The sequence below is a fragment of the Grammomys surdaster genome, unplaced genomic scaffold (genome assembly GCF_004785775.1).
Source record: "Grammomys surdaster isolate TR1022 unplaced genomic scaffold, NIH_TR_1.0 125630, whole genome shotgun sequence".
In the NCBI taxonomy this organism is placed as follows: domain Eukaryota; kingdom Metazoa; phylum Chordata; class Mammalia; order Rodentia; family Muridae; genus Grammomys; species Grammomys surdaster.
Window position 1 is genome coordinate 2,518,235 of NW_021620469.1, and position 21,044 is coordinate 2,539,278.

Sequence of the window (21,044 nt, forward strand, 5' to 3'; positions counted from 1 at the left end):
AGGTTCTGAGCTGGCTTCATGCAACAATCCAAGCCTGAGGCATGTAGAACATGTGCCACTCTGAGCCCTGAGTCTCTCCAGCACATATATTGGGATTCAAGAGATGGCTCAGCAGTTAGTAGTGTTGCTGTTCTTCCAGAATTCAGTTCCTAGTACCTGCATTGGGCAGCTAATAACAGCCTAGATCTCCAGCTCCTGGGGGAGTCTGATATCCCCTCTTCTGGCTCTCTCGAGCAAAGTCACACAGACATGCGCGTGTGTGCGCGTGCACATGCGCACACACACACAGAGAGACAATAAATAGTTTTTTAAAAATGGTTAAACAGCCCTGTGCAACCAAAGCAGACTTATGCTACCATCCTAGGACATCTAATGTCTAGTCATCATGAGATGCCAGTGTAAGACGCTCTTCTGGACACCCACCTCTACCAGCAGTGAACATGCCTAGAAGCCCATCCATGCCCGTGATAATGTGTATGGTTTCAGCCTATAACTTCCCTTTCACCCAGCTCCTTACCACTCACCACCATCTTCCTCTACATCTTCCTTTTTTCTCCTCACAGCCTACCCGGTCCCCTCAAGTCCACCTTAAATGTCTTGTAATGTATAAAATAGCCTCCTGGTAGCCTTCCTCTCTCTAGGGACAGTGTACCACCCAGTCTGGATGACTGCAGTATTTACATATGCAAATCATGAGACAGCACCGGCTCCTCCTCACTCCTAGGTCTTTCTCAGCCTTAAGTGACTCTCTCTTTGTCCTCTGTGGCATTTCTTCTGCTTGCTAACTTCACTTTCCTGTGTGCTCACTTTTCCCTCTCTTATAGAAAAAAATTAATCCTACACAAAGTAAGCACTTTCTAAATATTCATGAGGATGGTGAGATCAATAGGAAAGGTAGAATCAAAACGGACTCTGGGATAGTGTGTTGCAATTTTAAATTCAAGATGAGAGAGAGACAGAGACAGAGAGAGACAGAGAGAGAGAAAAACTATTATTTTAAATGTAAGGGAATCTAGGCCTAATGGCACCGGCCTGTCATCTTTGACACTTGGGAGGCTGAAGTAGGAGCAGTACAGGTTTTGGCTTGCTTGGGCTCCAGAGTTCAAGGCCATCCTATGCAGCTTAGTCAGATCCTGTCTCAAAACACAAGAGGGGCTAGCAAGCAGCATAAAGGCACCTGTCACCAAGCCTGTTGACCTACATTGTGTGCTTGTGTGCTGCACACACGCACAGAGTGAATACATAGTTTTAGAAGACTGATATTTTCTTTAAAAAAATAATAAAATTAAAGGACTGTTTGGCTATGGTAGCATACACCTTTAATTCCAATACTTGGGCTGCAGAGGCAGGAGGATCACTGTGAGTTCAAGGACAACTTGGCCTTCAGAGAGATTTTTAGACTTACCAGGGCTACACGATAAGACCGTGTTTCAGGGAAAATGGGAGCAGGGGAGATGGCGCATCACTTGCTGCTCTTACAAAGGACCCAGTTCCCAGCACCCATGTCTAGTGATTAACAAACGGCCTGTAACTCCAGATCCAAAGGGAGTCAGATGCCTTTGATCTTCATCAGTACCTGCACTCACATACACAGACACACAGGCAACACACACACTTAAAATAATAAAAGTGAATCTTTAAAATAAAAGGTCTGCCTATGTTGCTTAGTGGGAGAGTAATTGTCTCTTGAAATCCTAGATTCAGTCCCTACAACTACAAAAATAAAGGAATCCATTAAAAAGTAAATGCAGGGAGAAGCCATAATAGTCTGGGCTCAGTCTTACCTGCTTCACCTAGCCTGAGTGTGAACTAGGGAAGCATCCTCTTTTTGCTCTGAGATTATGAGTGTCTCCAGACCCAGCAGCCAAGAGCTGGATGTGGAGCTCAGAGGTAAAGCCCTCGCCTAGCATATGTAAGGCCTCAAGTTTAATCCCCAGCACCATAAAAATAAACAAAGGCTAAGTAAGACTTGAGCTCTGCCAACCTCCTGGGGTAACCCATGCCTATCATCCCTCTTGGGAAGCTGAGGCAGGAGAATCGTGGGTAATCTACTGCCAACCTGGGCTTTAGAGCAAGATGCTATCTCTGAGGGAGGGGGAAGGGGAGGGTAAAGGAGAGAGAGGCGCAAACAAGTGAACTGTGGGAAGACTGGGTGTGACTCATACCCACCTATTCTGCCACCATTGAAAATCGGAGCAGGAGGGATGCCAGCCTCCTTTTAGATACTGTGCCCTGCCCCAAGGGAGGGGATGGCCGAGCAGACGGTACAGCACAGCCTTCGCTGACACCCAGGCCTTGCACTCTGTGCGTTGCCTTTATGGCCCTCACACCATCACTCCCAGGTTTCCACATGAGGATAAGCAACTTGCCAAGGTTGACGGCTAGTGAGTGTAGAGCCAGCATGACCTTGGTCTGCATGGATCTTAGCCCATGCTCTTACATTTGAAGATGTAATGCTCAGGGCTGGGAGTGTCTTGGTGCCAGAGCTGTTGCCACAAAACCTTTTGTCCTTCACTGGGCCTGAGGAAATGGAGAGGGGCAGATTTTGTTTATACTTTTTAGAGGTGAACTGGAGCTTGGTGATGTTCTCTCTGTGACCAGCAGGGAGCAGTGGTGTTTCTTTTCCTCCCAGTCCACCCAGGTGGGGCTTGGAGGGAAACACCCTGGGCCACTGGGGCCTCAAATTCTGTGGAGCCCCTAACTCCATCTCCGTGTTCTGCCCTTGCCCCCTGGCTCGAGAACTTCTCTAGTTGCCTGTCAGTTTCCCATCCTGCAGGGTCTCAAAGCCTGCCTTAAAGATCTTCCACTTGTATGCGGAACCTCAAATCCAAGCCTTTCTGTTTCTGCCTCCTGATAAATATTATATATACATATGTGTGTGTGTGTGCATATGTGTATATATGCCTTCCTCTTCAGGTCAGTAATTATAACCACCTTGTATTTGTGGGACAGCATGCCCCACAAATTTCTTAAGAATTTCCACAGAAATTTCCTGTCATGCCTTGAAAGCACTCCCGTATTTCCCTTTCCGAGTAACATACAGACAGGAGAACCAGGCGGAAGGGGAAAGGAGACAGTTCCCAGAATGAGCGGCCTGTTTCTCCGCAGCCTTGCTTTATCCCTTCCTCTCCATCTCACCTTGGTGAGGAGCTGGACCGGGAGGGGAGAATGGAAGAGCCACAAGGGAGCTCCCAAGACTGAGGGCCGCTTTAGAGCTGTCGATCCATCTTTGAGGGCGACTACACTCTCAGAACTCTCCACCCCCCCTAGGCTCCAGGGCTCCTTCCTTCCATCCCCCGTGGTGGCAGCCGCCTTGTAATTTAAAGCTCTCCCTGTCGCCTCTAATGCGATCCTCTCGTTTTATTGACTCTCTCTGCCGTCTGTGGCGCCCCTTCACATCAATCTCTGCTCTAATCACAAGGCTGCCACTGCCTGCTCGGCAGCCCCTCTACTCTGCGGAGGCCCAGCCCTTTCCTCTACTGTCCCCTACCTCCAGCACACCAGCCTCCTTCTCTCCCATTCCTTCTGAGCTGTAATGTCAGGGTCTGTGGCAGTTGCCTTCTGCCTCTACCCTCCTGTGAGACCAGGCCCACGGGAGAGCCGCTCTTAAGAAATGCTGGGAACCACAGGACGAAATGGCCGTGGGGCAGGGTAACTGAGAATCTCGCCTATGGGTAGCTGGGAGAGGGGCCCTGACTTTTAGAGGCTTCTGTGCCGTCAACAGTTCAAAGCAAGAAGGGCAAAACAAAACAAAAAAGGGACGTGGAGATCCAAGAGGGTGGAGACAGAAGAGGGGGGAACAGAAGGATCAAAAGTGAGGAGCATCCTGCCTGACCGCAAACCTCTAGTCAATAGTGCGTGGTGGAGAAGCACTGCGACTGAGAAAGGGCCGAGGGAAATAGGTAGGGGATGCGTGAGGCAGAGAGAAATTTGCAATTGAAATTCTTTCCAGAAGAGGAGGGGTATGATGCTTGGTAGGGAAGTGATTTGCAATTTTAAAAAGCCACCAGCTGACTTGCCCAGCAGTGTTTTGGGTCTCACCCACAAGCTGGCCAAAGGCCGAGCCCCATTTGGTTTCTCCTTAGCAATCAGTGGCCCTTTTCTAGTTGGGAGAATTACGCTTTAGAGAGAGGAGGATCTGGGAGTTACTCCAGGGTCGGGTCCTGTTCAGGCAGCCTCTGAGCTGTGGTGTAGCGCTCTGAGTGGAGAGCCAAGAGGGAGCTGAATTCTTGTAAGCGGGGGCTCCTCTGCTGCCACTGCAGGTGAGTTAAAGGGCCCACCATGTCAACCCTCAGCTCTTTCTATCAAGTGGGGCCCAGCCTGTGGAAATGACTAGGCGCTCACAAACCAACAAACTTACCATCCTCTGTCCCACCAAGGATCCTCAGAAGGAACGCCTTTCTCCAACAATGCCAGGACTTCTACCAGCTACTTAACTGGGAGCCTACACTCCACCCCAGCCCCATCCTGATTCTTCTCTTCCCTTTGATTTTTTCTCTTCCACTCTTTTACCAGGTACTTATTTCCATCTCATTAGCATGCTAATCCTGCCCCTCAAGAGTTCCCTTGAAAGTTCTGACTCTGGCCTAGCTGGATTCTCAGGGGGAGGAGGGAAACTGGAATAGTCTTGAAGGCAACGAGGCACCTGGACCAAGGACCTATATCAAATCTGGGAATCTGGAGATGAGGGTTAAAGATGGCCCAAGGAGAAAGAGGCCATCCTCTCGCCCTTTCTCTGAAGCAGTGTGGCCTGAACATTAGACAGTTTATCATTAGAGATCTGTTGATTCAGAGAGAGAGAGAGAGAGAGAGAGAGAGAGAGAGAGAGAGTGTTAGATGGATGCTTGGGGAACTGATAATTTTGAGGAAGGCTTGACAGTTCCTCCCACACACAAACCAACCTCCTCCCCCATCTCTCCAGGGTCTCACGTATCCTAGGCTAGTCTTGAACTTGCTATATAAGCAGGACTTCTGATCCTCCTGCCTCTACTGCCAGAGTACTGGAATTAGAATCATGAACCTACTCCCAAACCCCAATTGATGCTGAGTTGGGAAATGAGCCCAGGACTTCATGCATGCCATGCATGCTGAGCAATTGTACTGTGCACTAAGCTGTTCCCACATTTTGGAGCCCAGTTACTATCAGTAGCTCGTTTAATCCTTGAGAATCCTGTGAGATGGATGCAATGAGGCCCTGATAAGTCCTTAGCTGGTGCCAAGACCATGCTATAAATACTTTAACAGCTGCTAGGGCCGTTATTACTAGGACTTGCTACTAATATTTGCATCTTCAATTTGGAGAAGAGAGAGGGTTACAAAGGAGCTACTATCTTCCAACTAGCCAAGGAAATTCCTCAAACTCAGCATGTCCCAACCAGTCTGGATCTGGAATACACTAGAGAAAGATTTGTGCCAAGAAAAGCAAAAAGACTTTGACTAGGGGCTGGTCCTGGGGATCTTTCCCAGGATTCATTCATTTGAAAGATACATATTAGCATGACAGCACATGTTCTTACACAGTAGAGGCAGGTATTAGGATGAGGCACATGCCTGTGCTGCAGCACTTGGACAGTAAAGGCAGGAGGATTCAAGGTTCTTCTCAACTAGTTGAAGTTAAGGCAAGCCTGGGTTATATGAAAACTGGACTAGCTGTGTAATCATAGAGAGATAGAAAGCAGTCAGGCTCTCGTGGAACTAACCCTCTAGAAGGGAAAAGACACAGTCAGAAAAAATCTTTCATTAGATGGTGAAAAGTCTGGGCAGGTGGTCTGGAGGATTCCCCAGCAGACTAAGCTCTTGGGCATGGACCAAGGAATGAAGTTGGCTTGTTTGAGAGACAGGAAAGACCAAGGGAGAGAGGGAAGGAGTATTGTGGGAAGGCTGGATAGCTGGCCAGTGGGCTAAAACAAGACAGCTTGGAGAAAAAAAGTGGACTTTCTGGCAGGCCAGCCTTTGCAGATCAGGGAAAGGAGTCTCAATTCTATTGCATGCAATGAGAAACCACTGATGGGCTTTTAATTAGAATGTAATATGGTTTACCTGCTTTAAAGACAATGATGAGGGTTGACAAGATGGCACAGTGGTAAAGGTGCTTGCTGCCAAGCAGTGACAACCTTAAGCTAAGCTCCATCTCTGGGACCCACATAGTAAAAGGAGAGAACTGACCCCCATAAGTTGTTCTCTGGTCTCCACATGTGTGTCATGGCATACACATATATACACACAAGTAATTTGTAAGACAACCATGAGGGAGAGGTAAGGACATAGGTAGGAGGCATAAAGCCCTGGGTCCAGTCCCCAGAACTTCATGAACTGGGTATGGTGGTGCAGACCTGTGATCCTAGCAGATGTGGAAGTAAAAGAGTCAAAAGTTCAAGGTTAGGCCTGTCTTTAAAAAGAAAAGAAGAAAAAAGGAATGAAAAGAAAAGAAAATTATAACCTAAAATGTATATTTAATTCTAACCCAAAAATAAAACACTGAAAAGTAAAGCAGTGAAGATACAAATGAAGACAAGACTGCTCATGCGCTGACTGCTGCTGACAGTGGGCAGCAGACAGGGGGTCTCCTGACAAGTGCTTGGCATTTTCTGTAGTTAAAAATGAAGTGGTCGTTTTGTCTGTTAGATGGAGACACTGGACTGGAGAAGGCAGAGGTGGGAAGGAGCATTCCCTCTGGCGCATGAGCTCAAAAAGATGCAGTGATGTGGGCCAAGGTGGTGCTGCTGGCGAGGAAGATGTGAGTGTAGGGTCTGATGCATCCCGGAGCTTGCTATGGAACGCTACGGAGCGTAGCCATCACAGAGGGATGAGTGGTACCAAACGAACGTGAGATTGCGAGATGGAGAAGAGCTGGTTTGGAAAGCAATAGTGAATTCTGTTTTTACACACACTAAGTTTTAGGCCTATTAGACTAAGTAAAGCTTCAAGTTGGCATGAGGGCACCTGAGTCTGGTGCTCAGGGAGCACAGTAGGACTTGAATCCAGACATCCAGCCTTGCTGGAGACCCTGAGATGAACCACTCTCTCCATGCCTCCCTGCAGAGTATTGGCTGTCACGCTGAAATGAACCCTCAGCAGTCCTCCGTCTACCATGGCTTCCCTTAACTCAGCCTCTTCCTCTGGTACTGTTCCTTCCCCTGGGCACAATGTTCCATCACCACTTCCAGAGACCTCCTCCTCCAGCACCACGGATCCTGTCACCAAAGATCCCCCTGATCCCCCCTCCACCTCTGAAAGCATAAGGCCTTCAGAGCCCGGGGGAGAGCATCTGGAGTCAGCCAGTGACCTTGTTCCACCAAAGGAAATTGGAGAGCCCCAAGAAGAGCCTGGCTGTGGTCACATCCCACCAAAGGACCTTGGAGTGGCAAAGGAAGAGGAAGGAATCCTTCCATTGGACCTAAGCAACCATTTACTCTTTGCAGCTGGAGGTCAGGCCTACCTACTGGCCAACCTGCCCCTTTCAGGTGGCAGTGAACTCTTGTTACCAAAGGGCTTCCCCTGGGTTGAGGCAAGCGTCAAGGAAGAGCCCAGCCTGCCCCTCCTTGCCCACTTCCCCTCCTCACACCTTACCACCCTTCATATCCAACATGGCTTTGACCCAATCCAAGGCTTTAGCTCTTCTGACCAAATGTTGTCCCATGATACCTCAGCGCCATCTCTGGCTGCCTGTGAGGGAAGGGATGGATCCTTCTGGAGCTACCAGCTGGTTCCAAACCCAACCGAAGATCCCAAAGATGGCCTTCTGGGGAGCCAATGGGGAGATCACAGGGCAATGTTCTGGATCTGCCTTCTGTGCCGCCTGGGTTTCAGCAGACTCCAGGCCTTTATAGGTCACACACTTTCTCATGGAGTGAAGTTGACCCCTGCCCTCCACCAGGGCCTGCTGGGCAGCCCAGCCGTACTTCAGGAGGATCATGATGGCGGCATGGCCTTCCTAAGCTTTCTGGAACCAAAACTTCGTACTTGCCCTTCTCCTGAAGTACCTGACACCAGCACAGTGACCATGAAGACAAATGGAACCCAGGCTGAGGATGGCCCCCCAGAGGCAGATGTTCAGGCCCTTGTTCTCCCTGCTGAAGAGGTTTTGGCCCTCAGTCCACCATCCCCAGCCACAGCCCTAGCCACCTGGGACCCCAGCCCAACCCAAGCCAAAGAATCGCCAGTATCAAGAGGCGAGGCAGGGCCAGACTGGTTCCCTGAGGGGCAGGAAGAGGATGGAGGGCTCTGCCTCCCGCTCAACCAAAGCTCACCCACCTCTAAGGAGGTGGCCGTGCTCCCAGCTCCAGCAGGCTCTCCTGAAGACACCAGTGACCCACCTCAGTCCTGTCGCCTGGCTGATGACTACACTCCAGCCCCTGCAGCCTTCCAGGGCCTCAGCCTGTCCAGCCACATGTCCCTGCTACACTCGCGTAATTCCTGTAAGACTCTCAAGTGTCCCAAGTGCAACTGGCACTACAAGTACCAGCAGACCCTGGATGTGCACATGCGGGAGAAGCACCCTGAGAGCAACAGCCACTGCAGCTACTGTAGCGCCGGGGGTGCCCACCCCCGCCTCGCTCGTGGAGAGAGCTACAACTGTGGCTACAAGCCCTACCGCTGCGATGTCTGCAACTACTCTACTACCACCAAAGGCAACCTCAGCATCCACATGCAGTCCGACAAGCACCTGGCCAACCTACAGGGTTTCCAGGCAGGGCCTGGTGGGCAGGTGAGTCCCCCGGAGGCATCCCTCCCACCCCCCTCTGTAGGGGATAAAGAGCCCAAGACCAAATCATCCTGGCAGTGCAAGGTGTGCAGCTACGAAACCAACATCTCCCGAAACCTACGGATCCACATGACCTCTGAGAAACACATGCAGAACGTCCTGATGTTGCACCAGGGGCTGCCACTTGGCCTGCCACCAGGGCTGGTGGGACCAGGACCTCCTCCCCCAGCAGGCGCTGCCCCCACCAACCCTCCTGAACTCTTCCAGTACTTTGGGCCCCAGGCCCTAGGACAGCCTCAGACACCCATGCCCGGGCCTGGGCTGAGGCCAGACAAGCCCCTTGAGACCCAGCTACTTCTCAATGGTTTCCACCACCTTGGAGCGCCTTCCCGCAAGTTCCCCACAGCTGGTAAGTCCCCTATCTGCTCCAGCCGCCCCCTACCCAAGACAAATTGTATTCCCTGCCTTCTTACAAAGGTCAGCTCCCCACTTAGGTAAACATAGCGTATTCTAATTAAGTGCCCCACTCATTTCTTCCTAATCTGTCTCTGTCCCCTAGCCCCTGGCAGCCTGTCCCCTGACACCCATCTGCCACCAAGTCAGCTCCTGGGCTCCTCATCTGATGGCCTGCCCACTTCACCATCCCCAGATGACAGCCCACCCCTGAAGGTGTTCCGCTGCCTGGTGTGCCAGGCGTTCAGCACAGACAGCCTGGAGCTGCTGCTGTACCACTGCAGCATTGGCCGGAGCCTGCCCGAAGCTGAGTGGAAGGAGGTAGCTGGTGACACCCACCGGTGTAAGCTCTGCTGCTATGGCACCCAGCTCAAGGCCAACTTCCAGCTCCACCTCAAGACTGACAAACATACTCAGAAATACCAGCTAGCAGCCCACCTCCGGGAGGGGGGTGGAGCCATGGGCACCCCTTCCCCACTGTCCCTGGGGGATGGGGCTGCTTATGGCTCTGTCTCCCCACTTCACCTGCGCTGCAACATCTGTGACTTTGAGTCCAACAGCAAGGAGAAGATGCAGCTGCACGCCCGGGGTTCAGCCCATGAAGAAAACAGCCAGATCTATAAGGTGAAGTTCAGGCAGGAGGGGGCGGGAGAGGGAGGAGGAACAGGGCAGGGTGGGAGGTAGAGTGTAGAGAGGTGGAGGAACCTGTGGTGATGGATGTGAAGAATAGGGCAGTGTACCAGGGAAACAAAGTGCTGGGCAGATCTGGGGAAAGACCAAAGGACAGTGGGCTCTGAGGAGGAGAAACACTTTATTCAGCTGTCCTGGCTCATATGCTATAGGGAGGAGTCCATCTCAGACCAGCCCATAATGGTATCCAGGACAGAAGCAGATACCAGCCACACACTGGGGAACCCAGGATTGATAGGAGAAAGAGAAGAAAATCAAGAGAACAAGCAGATGGGAGGCCATAGAAGGGTGGAGGGAGCTCATCCAGGAATGAAAGAGTTCAAGGGAGGAGGGGCAGTCCCCAGAGATCTGGAGGTATATCTTCTACATCTGAGGTGGCCTCTTCCATGGTTCTAGTTTCTGCTGGAAATGGAGGGAGCAGAGGCAGGGCCAGAGCCGGGGCTTTACCACTGCCTGTTGTGTGCCTGGGACACACCCTCCCGCCTAGCCATGCTACAACATCTACGCACGCCTGCCCACCGTGACGCCCAGGCCCAGAGGCGACTGCAGCTGCTACAGAATGGCCCAGTGGCTGAAGAAGGACTCTCAGCTCTCCAGAGTATTCTGAGCTTCAGCCATGGGCGGCTTCAAACTCCTGGTGAGGAAGAGGAAAAGGAAACAGGAGAATAAGAGCTGGACGGGAGACAACAGATACAAGGGGATAACAGCAAAGTAACCTAGGAAGTAGAAACCTGCCTTTGAGCCATCAACAGCAAGTAGGAAGGCATGGAAGAATGAGGAGGCAGGATGAGGTTTCAGGGACAGGGAGACTGGCAGGAGACGACTGGAGGACAGGAGAGAATGAATAGCAGAGGTTTTGCTGAGTAAAGGACAGGAGGCATTACCTGGTGGCTCTGAATAGCAACTAGTGTCCCAGCTCTATTGCCTGTGCAAGGTGACAGGCAAAAAGAAAACATAACCCATGCTAGGCCAGACTTGTGGCAAGGCAATGGGAGCCATGGGCATGGTCCAAAGGCAACAGGAATGGGAAGAAGCCCCAACAAGTTTCCCAGCCTCTTCCTGTCTCCTAGGAAGTCCTCAGCCCCAAGGCTGGGCTTAGAGACCCCCTTAGGCGGCAGAGGTTGTGCCAGCAGAGGCCAGGAACAGCCAGCCAGGTGCTATTGATCCTGAGGGTGCAGGAGAAGAGCCTGGAAGGGGCTGTCAGAGGTGGACATGGGCATCTGGGCTTTGGAGAGGCAGGCGGTGGGCGAGGGCAGGGCAGGGCAGCAGGAACCAGGAACAGGAAGCATTGACTGGTGCTAATTGAATTGCCAATACGCTGGCTGGAGTTAAGTGCTAGAGGGGCCCAGATCAATAGCTAACGATCCTGGCGCAAGGCTGAATGGAGTTAAGGAACTTTTAACACTTTAATTAGGCTGCCACCGAAAATAAATTCCTACACATCTGTCAATTCTTACTTGAGTGGTGATCTCCTTGCCCATCCCTCCTGTTCACCACAGCTGCCGCTTCCCTCAGTGTTTACCGTGCCCCTCCCACTACCCTTGTGGGGCCTCCCTTTCCCAGGGTCAGTCAGGCAGGAGGCCAAGCTATTGTGGGCCTTGTTCCTAGGGATGGGATGCTAGGCTTGTCCTACGCTCCCAGTATTGGGACTTCACATTTTTACCCTGTGTTTCCTCTGGTGGCTTTCCAGCTTTCCCGCCTCCCGATTCACTCATCCATTCTTCCCCCACCTGGCTGCTTGTCCTGCTTCCTCTGCCCTCTTCCCTCCCTCCTCCTCCCATGCTCTACCATGTTATGCTAACTCTCTCTCCATTCCACACAGGGAAGGCTCCTGACACGCTCTTAGCTCAGCCACCCATCTCTGAGAAAGATGCCCAGAACAAGATGGAACAACGGGGTGAGCCTTTGATTCCCGTTTCCCTTGCCTGACTCACTGTACACTGGCATGTTGATGGAGCTTTCCAGAAACTCAAGCACCCCGAAAGGCCTCCTTCCCAGAAGGAGGAAAACTGACCAATGGAAAGGGAAAGGAGAATAAGTTGCATCTGCCCGGGCATCTCTGTCCTGTTTGAAAACCCAGCCCTGGCTAACCCAGCAGTGATCCCTGCCAGGCCTTACCTGGCTGCTGAGTTTTTGCCCATTCTGCATCCTTAGAAGCCCATTTCCTACCGTGAAAGCTCTCTACTAGTGAAGAGGCTATGCAGGAAGGGGAGAGGGTTAAGGAGTCCCTAACCTCCTCTTCTCTCATCCTCAGCTTCTGAAGTGACAGAGGACAGAACCAGCCCTCCCAGAGACAGTGCCAACCAGATCACGGTCAGAACTGGGGTGACTGGGATGAGGAAGGTGGGGGACTGGCTTTACTGAAATCTTTTACTCTAAAGCAGTAGTTCTCAACCTGTGGGTCACCAGCCCTTTGGGGAGTGGACAACCCTTTCACAGGGATCGCCTAAGACCATCAGAAAACACAAGTATTTACGTCACAATGCTTAACAGTGGCAACATTACAGTGACTACATTATGAAGCAGCAACAAGAATAACTTTATGTGTGAGGGTCACCACGATATGAGGTGCTGTATTAAAGGGTCACAGCCTCGGGAAGGTTGAGAAGCACTGCTCTAAAGGCTTTTGTCATGCTTTTGGTGGATTTAGTTCAGAATATCACACAAGAAATGCCGTCCAAGGCCAGTTCTGTGTGTTCAGCATGTATGGGAGAGAGCTGCCTCCACACAGGAATGACAGGAAGGGACGGCAGGGACTTGAGGGAAAATCAAGAGACTGGTGGTCGAAGCCAGGAGAGGAGGGAAGGAAGAGTGGAGGAAGGAGAAGAACAAGGCAAAGTCAAAGAGCAGCCTCCTGGGCCGCTAGGAGGCTGTGCCTTCCTCAGAGGAGCTGTAAGTCTGGACAGCACTGTCCTGGCACCCCCTTCTTTAGAGTAGAGGCACCAAGCAAGTGACTCACTGACAAGTCCCACAGGCCTCTAAACCCCAGGACTTGAACTTGAGGAGACTCAGGAGCAACTTAGCCTTATGGTCTCTAAAGTGTTGCTTCTGAGGAGATCCCACATCTCTGATCTTGAGATGCCTGCCATCCCAGGCTTCCCAGACTCCACTGCTGCATGCAGAAATACCTCTATCCTCAGTTTCTCTTTCTCCCAACTCCTCTCCCCCACAGCCTGTCTGTTACAGGTGTCTGTTCTGAGAGTTAGGTGCACTAACATGAATGCCTGGATCCCTTGCTCCGATATGCAGGCCTGGGAAAGTGCAGGGTAACAGGAGAGGAGGCAGGCCAGAGAGAGAAGCTTGGTCTGAGGCAGCAGGGAAAATGCCCACTAGTCAGTTCAGTCATGTGGTAGCAGGCCTCTTTTGCCTCCTGCCTATCTGGAAGTCTAGGCCATAATGTACTAAGGGACAGACCAGAGTTTACCTGGACCACTTGAGGAGTGGCATTTGCTTACATTAAAAAGTGGTAAGCAGGATGACGCCTACTTCAATCCCACAAGGCACACACGCCTTTAATCCCAGCGCTCAGGAGGCAGACACAGGCAGATCTCTTGAGTTCAAGGTCAGCCTGGTCTACATGATGAGACCAGAACAAGAAGTAGTGAGGGGAAAGAGAATGGTGAGCAGCTGAGCCTCAAAGGGATGAGTCAGCCTCAGGGGCAGACAAGTAAGACCTCTTGTAGGAGATGCTGAGGGACCTGAAGGAGCAACACAGGCAGGATAAGGGACCTCGGTCCAGAGAGTACACAGAAGAAAGGAGGTATTTCACAGAAAAGGCAGGCAGTGGGCTGTGGGTAAGAAAGCTAGATTTGGGGCAGAGGCTGGTGTAGGACCAGCTGGGAAGCTGGAAAATTGACTAGGGTATCAGACACAGGGAAAGACACACCAAAGAGGAGGCAAAAACGTTGGTGAAGGTTTGGGATGAGGGACACTGACAAAGAAGGAAGACAAAGTAGCAACTTAGGCTAGGCCTTTTTCCTAGCCCAAGGGGGTTGCCAGCTTCGAGGGCTGGTTGGGGGCTGAGTGGGTTAAGGTACCTTCCTGTCTGACTTCGTCTCCTAAATCTGGATATAGGATTGATGTTACATTGAATCCCACTAACAGAGATAGTGGGTCCCCCACCTACCTCTGTCCTGACTCCTCCTCCATCCATATGTATTCCCCAGGTATTCTGCTGTCCCTACTGCAGTTTCCTGAGCCCAGAGTGTGACCAGGTGAGGGTTCATACACTCTCCCAGCATGCCGTGCAGCCCAAGTACAGGTGCCCGCTCTGCCAGGAGCAGCTGGTGGGCCGGCCTGCCCTTCACTTCCATCTCAGCCACCTTCATAACGTGGTGCCCGAATGTGTTGAGAAGCTGCTGCTTGTGGTGAGTATAGGCTGAGGAAAAAATGGTCATCAAGTCTCATCAGAGCAATACGGAGGGGAGAAGGAGAGGAAGCAATATCCAGGTGTGTGAAGGAAATAACATTCTAGAGAGTTGAAGTTGACTTTAAAATCGGTGGGGTGGCTCTCAGCACCAAGCTTGCCTAGTTAGTTCTCTTTATTCCTGCATGAGGCAACTATACAGTTCTCTCACTTCCATTAACCCTGAAGAGTTGTTAATAGCAGAACCACGTAGCCTTGAGGTAAGATACTTTTAGCCTGAGGAAAGAGGGACCGGGAAGCGGGCAGCTAGCTACCCAACCCTCATCCAAAGAAAAGCATCAGTTCATTGGGAGGTTTGACTAGACAGGAAGCTGGACCCAAGCGAAGAGAGCTTGGCACAGATGTGGGTGCACAGTAAATGGGTCGGGGCTAGCCATAGGAGGCAGCAAGTACTGATGAAGCCACTAGGATGTTTTCTGTATGATAGGCCACAACTGTAGAGATGACTTTTGCAACCAAAACGCTGCCTGGACCCACATTAGACACTGTGGAGGATGGTCTAGAACGCCCAGCTCCTGCACCAGAGGCCACTCCCAGCAGAGACCAGGTAGCAGGTGAGGACTGGCACAGCATACCTCCCAAAGGGGCTTTGGATATTGAATAGTTAGAGCTCAGCTTGAATACAGTTCTCTGTTCCTCTGTCTCCTGTAGAAAGCTCTAACCTGTGCCCAGAAGCCAGCCCAGATCCTCCCCCTGAGCCTTCCCTGGCACCAGTCGAGGGCCCCGGGGAGCCCTCAGAAAGCCCTGATCAGCCTCCTTCTCCAGCCCCATCTCCAGTCCCTCGGCTTGATGCCCAAGTTGAAGAATTGGCTCCTCTACCCACCATGTCTGAAGAGGAAGACGGAGCCACAGGGGAGTCCCGCTCTGCAGAGCCAACCCCAGCTGACTCTCGCCACCCTCTAACCTATCGGAAGAGCACCAACTTTGCTCTGGACAAGTTTCTTGACCCTGCTCGGCCTTATAAGTGTACTGTGTGTAAGGAGTCCTTCACCCAGAAGAACATCCTCTTGGTTCATTACAATTCCGTCTCCCACCTTCATAAGATGAAGAAGGCCGCCATTGACCCATCGTGCCCTGCCCGAGGAGAGGCTGGCATCCCACCACCCGCCACCACTGCGTCAGACAAGCCCTTTAAGTGCACAGTTTGCCGAGTGTCCTACAACCAGAGCTCCACTTTGGAGATTCACATGCGATCAGTTCTGCACCAGACTCGCTCAAGGGGCGCGAAGGCTGATGCCAGGGCCGAGGGAGCAGAGCGAAGCCAGGAAGACCCCAAGGAAGGCGAGACTGAGGGCGAGGTGGGCACTGAGAAGAAAGGCCCTGACCCCAGCGGCTTCATGTCTGGACTGCCCTTCCTGTCCCCACCACCCCCTCCCTTGGACCTGCACCGATTCCCAGCCCCTCTCTTCACCCCTCCAGTCCTGCCCCCCTTCCCTCTGGTTCCAGAGTCACTACTGAAGCTCCAGCAACAGCAGCTGCTGCTGCCCTTCTACCTCCACGACCTCAAGGTGGGGCCCAAGCTGGCACTGGCTAGCCCTGCGCCCATGCTGCCCCTGCCGGCTGCCAACCCACCTCCTCTCCCTGCACCCCCCAAGGCTGAGCTGGCTGAGCAGGAATGGGAACGGCCCCTCATAGCTGAAGAGGGGACTGAAGCAGGGCCTTCTTCACCACCCCACACGTCACCCAATGAAGCTGCCCGCACAGCAGCCAAAGCCCTTCTAGAAAATTTTGGCTTTGAGTTAGTAATTCAGTACAATGAAGGGAAGCAGGCAGTGCCCCCTCCCCCAACGCCACCTCCCCCAGAGTCTCTGGGGGGCGGAGACAAGCTGGCCTGTGGGGCCTGTGGGAAACTCTTCTCCAATATGCTTATCCTTAAGACTCATGAGGAACATGTTCACCGCCGCTTTCTGCCCTTTGAGGCTCTGAGCCGTTACGCTGCTCAGTTTCGAAAGAGCTATGATAGCCTATACCCACCCCCAGTAGAGCCCCCCAAACCTCCAGATGGGTCCCTGGAGTCACCTCCCCAGCTAGGCCCACCATTCGTGGTTCCAGAGCCAGAAGTAGGAGGGATTCACACCTCTGAGGAGCGAAGCCTGGCAGGAGGACCCTGGCCCTCAGAGGAAGAAGAAGGCCCTAGAGGCAGTCTTCCTCCCACAGTACCTGTAGGCCGCCGGTTCTCTAGAACGAAGTTTACAGAGTTCCAGACACAGGCCCTGCAGTCTTTCTTCGAGACCAGTGCCTATCCCAAGGATGGAGAGGTGGAGCGGCTCGCAAGTCTCTTGGGTCTGGCTAGCCGTGTGGTTGTAGTGTGGTTCCAGAATGCCCGCCAGAAAGCCCGTAAGAATGCCTGTGAGGGTGGGCCCATGACAGCCGGAGGAGCCGCTGGAGGAGCCTCTGGCTGCAGGCGCTGCCACGCCACCTTCGCCTGTGTTTTTGAGTTAGTGCGGCACCTCAAGAAGTGCTATGATGACCAGCCTCCTGAAGAGGAGGAGGAGGCAGAGAGAGGGGAAGAGGAGGAAGAGGTAGAGGAAGAGGAGGCGGAGGAACGGAACCTGGAACCTGCAGCAAGACATGGTGGCCCATCACCAGAAGATGCGGACGCGGAAGACCTGAGCCAAGCAGAGCCAGCAAGGCCCGAAAGCAAAGAGTCTGAAGAGAAGGCACCTCCCTCACCTCCAGCCTACACCTGTGACCAGTGTCACACCACCTTCCCCAGCCAGGACCTCCTGACCACTCACCACCGACTACATTTCCTCCCATCTGTGCAGCCCAGCGCTCCGTCACAGCTCCTAGATCTGCCTTTGCTGGTGTTTGGGGAGCGAAACCCTGTAGTATCAGGCACCTCATCAGTGACAGGGACACCCCTCAAGCGGAAGCACGATGATGGCAGTCTGTCTCCCACAGGCAGTGAAGTAGGGGGTGGAGGAGAGGGTGAACCCCCCAAAGACAAACGCCTCCGCACTACCATCCTGCCTGAGCAGCTGGAGATCCTGTACCGCTGGTACATGCAGGACTCCAACCCCACACGGAAGATGCTTGACTGTATCTCTGAGGAGGTGGGGCTCAAAAAACGAGTAGTACAGGTCTGGTTCCAGAATACCAGAGCCCGGGAGAGGAAAGGTCAATTTCGAAGCACCCCTGGGGGTATAGCCAGTCCAGCAGTCAAGCCGACTGTTACGCCCTCCCCGGCACCCTTTCCCAAATTCAACCTCCTATTGAGCAAGATTGAAGACGAAACTGGGAAGGAAGCCCCAAAGAGAGAAGCACCTGCTTTTCCCTACCCCACAGTCACCCCCACTGCCGGGCCTCCGCCATTCCTACCACCTGGGAAAGAGGCCACTGCCCCAACACCAGAGCCCCCTCCACCCCTCCCACCTCCCGCATTCAGTGAGGATGAGGGTCCAGAGGAACCATCTAAAGTGTCTCTGGAAAGCGAGGCTTGCAGTCCATTGGCAGGAGACCTGAGTGATTCATCTGCTTCCAGCCTGGCAGAGCCAGAGTCCCCTGGGGCTGGAGGAACCAGTGGGGGACCAGGAGGTGGGACTGGAGTTCCAGATAGCATGGGGCAGCGGCGATACAGGACCCAAATGAGTAGCCTGCAGCTGAAGATCATGAAAGCCTGCTATGAAGCCTACCGCACCCCTACCATGCAGGAGTGTGAGGTGCTGGGGGAGGAAATCGGGCTGCCCAAGAGAGTCATTCAGGTCTGGTTCCAAAATGCTCGTGCCAAGGAAAAAAAAGCCAAACTGCAGGGTACAGCACCAACAGGGAGTGGGGGCGGCAGTGAGGGCACCTCAGCAGCCCAGCGTACTGACTGTCCCTACTGTGATGTCAAGTATGACTTCTATGTCTCCTGCCGAGGCCACCTCTTCTCTCGACAGCACCTTGCCAAGCTCAAGGAGGCAGTCCGAGCCCAGCTGAAGAGCGAGAGCAAATGCTATGACTTGGCCCCTGCACCTGAGACCCCACTAGCCCCCAAAGGGCCACCCACCACCACACCTGCCTCCGTGCCCGTGGGGGCTTCCCCGACTTTGCCTCGCCTGGCTCCAGTCCTCTTGCCTGGCCCAACTCTGGCTCAGCCACCACTTGGAAGCATAGCTTCTTTCAATTCAGGTGAGTTGGGGAGGCTGGGAGGAGCTGGACTTGAGACAGCATCTCCTCTAAGTGGAAGCCCTTTTTACTTTCATGGCTCTCCCCAAGCTGTTATCCTTGTAGCAGGCTCTAGGAAAAGGGAGATTTGAAGTATGGCCACTGGGTGGGGGTGGGGTGAGCGTGTGGTAGGTGGAGTCTGGAGCAGAAAGGTCTGTAAGGCTGGAGACCATCAACCCTTCATTACTGCTTTTGTCTTCCTAGGGCCTGCAGCCTCGTCAGGCCTTCTTGGCCTTGCCACTTCGGTTCTACCCGCTACCACAGTGGTCCAGGCTGCTGGTCCAGGCCGCCCCTTACCTCAGAGACCTGTGTCTAACCAAACCAACAGTTCTACTGACCCTATCCCTGGCCCAGCTACTGAGCCCTCAGGAGACAAAGTCTCTGGTGAGCGAAAGCCAGTTGCAACCCTTACCAACTCCTCCTCCACTGATGCCCTCAAGAACCTGAAAGCATTGAAGGCCACTGTCCCAGCCCTGTTGGGGGGCCAATTCCTGCCCTTCCCATTGCCCCCTGCAGGCGGGGCAGCACCACCAGCTGTCTTTGGTCCTCAGTTACAGGGAGCATACTTCCAACAGCTTTACGGCATGAAGAAGGGCCTATTTCCCATGAACCCGGTGATACCTCAGACCCTCATTGGGCTGCTCCCCAATGCCCTCCTCCAGCAACCACCCCAAGCCCCCGAGCCTACAGCCACAGCCCCTCCAAAGCCTCCTGAGCTGCTGGCTCCGGGGGAAGGGGAAAGCAGTGAGGCTGATGAGCTGCTGACAAGCAGCGCTGGCATCTCCACCGTGGATGTGACTCACCGCTACTTGTGCCGCCAGTGCAAGATGGCATTTGACGGCGAGGCCCCAGCTACTGCCCACCAGAGATCCTTCTGCTTCTTTGGGCGGGGTTCTGGGGGCTCCATGCCCGCCCCATTGCGGGTGCCTATCTGCACCTACCACTGCCTGGCCTGTGAGGTGCTGCTGAGTGGGCGTGAAGCCCTAGCCTCCCATCTGCGCTCCTCAGCCCACAGGCGCAAGGCAGCCCCGCCCCCAGGAGGCCCTCCCATCACCATTACCAACAGCGCCACTGCTGTCCCGGCTGCTGTGGCTTTTGCCAAAGAGGAAGCAAGATTACCTCACACGGACCCCAACCCAAAAACTACTACTACCTCTACACTTCTAGCTTTATAAACAGATAAACCAAGATGGGGACAAGAGAGGGCCTCAGGGTTCCCTCCCCCCAACCTTCAGCTCTGCCCACCTCATGGGAGTCTGTCAATTCCCACCCTCAGTGGGCTTCACACACCCCACCTCCAGCAGAGTCCTGCCTCCTCCCTGTCCCACAAACAATGACCATCATTCTCAGCCCCTTGCAGATGCACCTCCCCACCCCCGGCATACATGTCTGCTTCGGTCCCTCTTTTTCCCCATTGAATTCCCAGCCCTCTTCCCTTGTAAACACATAACTTTTCCATACTATTATACTGACTGAGAAAAACGCCAAAAGAAAGAAAAGAAAACCCAAGGCAAAAAAGGGGAAGTGGAAAATCAACTTTGCCACCCCTTTTCTTCCTGTCCCTTGTCCAGAGCACAGACTGCTCACAAACTCCAAAACCCAGTTGATTCCTAAGGTTGAAGCCTGGGATGGGCAAGGAGCCCGTAAAACTAACCAAACTGGAGGCTGTCAGGGGGAGACCACCCCTGCTTACCCTCCCGCTGCCCTCCCTCCTGCCCCTCTCCTCACCTGGTGGGACCCTTGCAGCCTGGACTCCTGGGGAAGCCGCTGCCGGGAAGCCCTCTACCAACCCTCACCCCTACCCTGGAAACTGCAGTAACTTTTTCTCAAAGGCTTTAAACACAGAGGTCCTCTCAGCAGCTGTGGGCCTGCCCCTTGCCCTAGCCCTGCCAAGGGCAGTCCAGCCTCTGGGGATCAGCATTGCCCACCAATGGCAAATCCAAAGTTCTTAAAAAAAAAAAAAAAGAAAGAAACACACCAAATAAACAAGAGCAAGAGAGAGAGTGTGCAGACACGAAAGAGATGGAGAGACCAGAGGAATGAAGTGAAGAATAACACAAACTTTGAATATACATAGAGAGAAAAAAGAAAACTCTCATCAAACAAGTGTTGTTTTTGTTTTTGCTTTGTTTTACTGTTTGTGGCCCCTCTCCCTCATTTGAGAGTTTCTTGCCATCTGAGTTCTGATGCCTTTAAGTCCTCATTGGGTACTGGTGAGCTGCAGGACTGGAAGCAATGCAGCCTTCCTCCCCATGCTGCTCCTGTCTCAGACAGGACTAGTAATGTAGAGGTGACCCCTATCCCCTGAGGTAGACATGTATCAGGACAGGTGACAGTCCCCCCATTCTCAGCTGTCAGCCTGGTATCCTGAAAGCCTCAAAAGGCATGCTTCACCCTTCACTTCTGGTGTCTGCAATCCCTCTAGCCTGCCCATTTTCTTCTCATTGACTCCTCCTCCCCACCCCCACCCCAGGGCTCCTGTCCTGTTTCGGATTGTCTGGAACCTCCTTTGCCTTTGTAGAGTCCCCTGTTCCCCTTCTACTTTTCCTCCTTCTAGACTTCCACCCTTGTCCTTGTCCCCTCCAGCTCAACCCAGCATCTCTTGAAAGTGTTGCCCAAGGC

The 21,044-nt window shown here is 53.0% G+C and overlaps 1 protein-coding gene across 1 annotated transcript in view; it reads left to right on the forward strand.

Annotated features, from left to right (window-relative positions):
- Zfhx2 (zinc finger homeobox 2) overlaps positions 1-20,525 on the forward strand; it is a 31,476-nt gene extending 10,951 nt beyond the window's left edge. Inside the window, exons 2-10 of the mRNA XM_028787346.1 lie at positions 7,042-9,113; positions 9,264-9,781; positions 10,244-10,484; positions 11,670-11,744; positions 12,102-12,160; positions 14,014-14,214; positions 14,701-14,827; positions 14,925-18,386; positions 18,627-20,525. Coding sequence (XP_028643179.1) covers positions 7,091-9,113; positions 9,264-9,781; positions 10,244-10,484; positions 11,670-11,744; positions 12,102-12,160; positions 14,014-14,214; positions 14,701-14,827; positions 14,925-18,386; positions 18,627-19,597 — 7,677 coding nt within the window. The 5' untranslated portion in view covers positions 7,042-7,090 and the 3' untranslated portion in view covers positions 19,598-20,525. The remainder of the gene's footprint in view (positions 1-7,041; positions 9,114-9,263; positions 9,782-10,243; positions 10,485-11,669; positions 11,745-12,101; positions 12,161-14,013; positions 14,215-14,700; positions 14,828-14,924; positions 18,387-18,626) is intronic.
- The last annotated feature ends 519 nt before the right edge of the window (positions 20,526-21,044 follow it).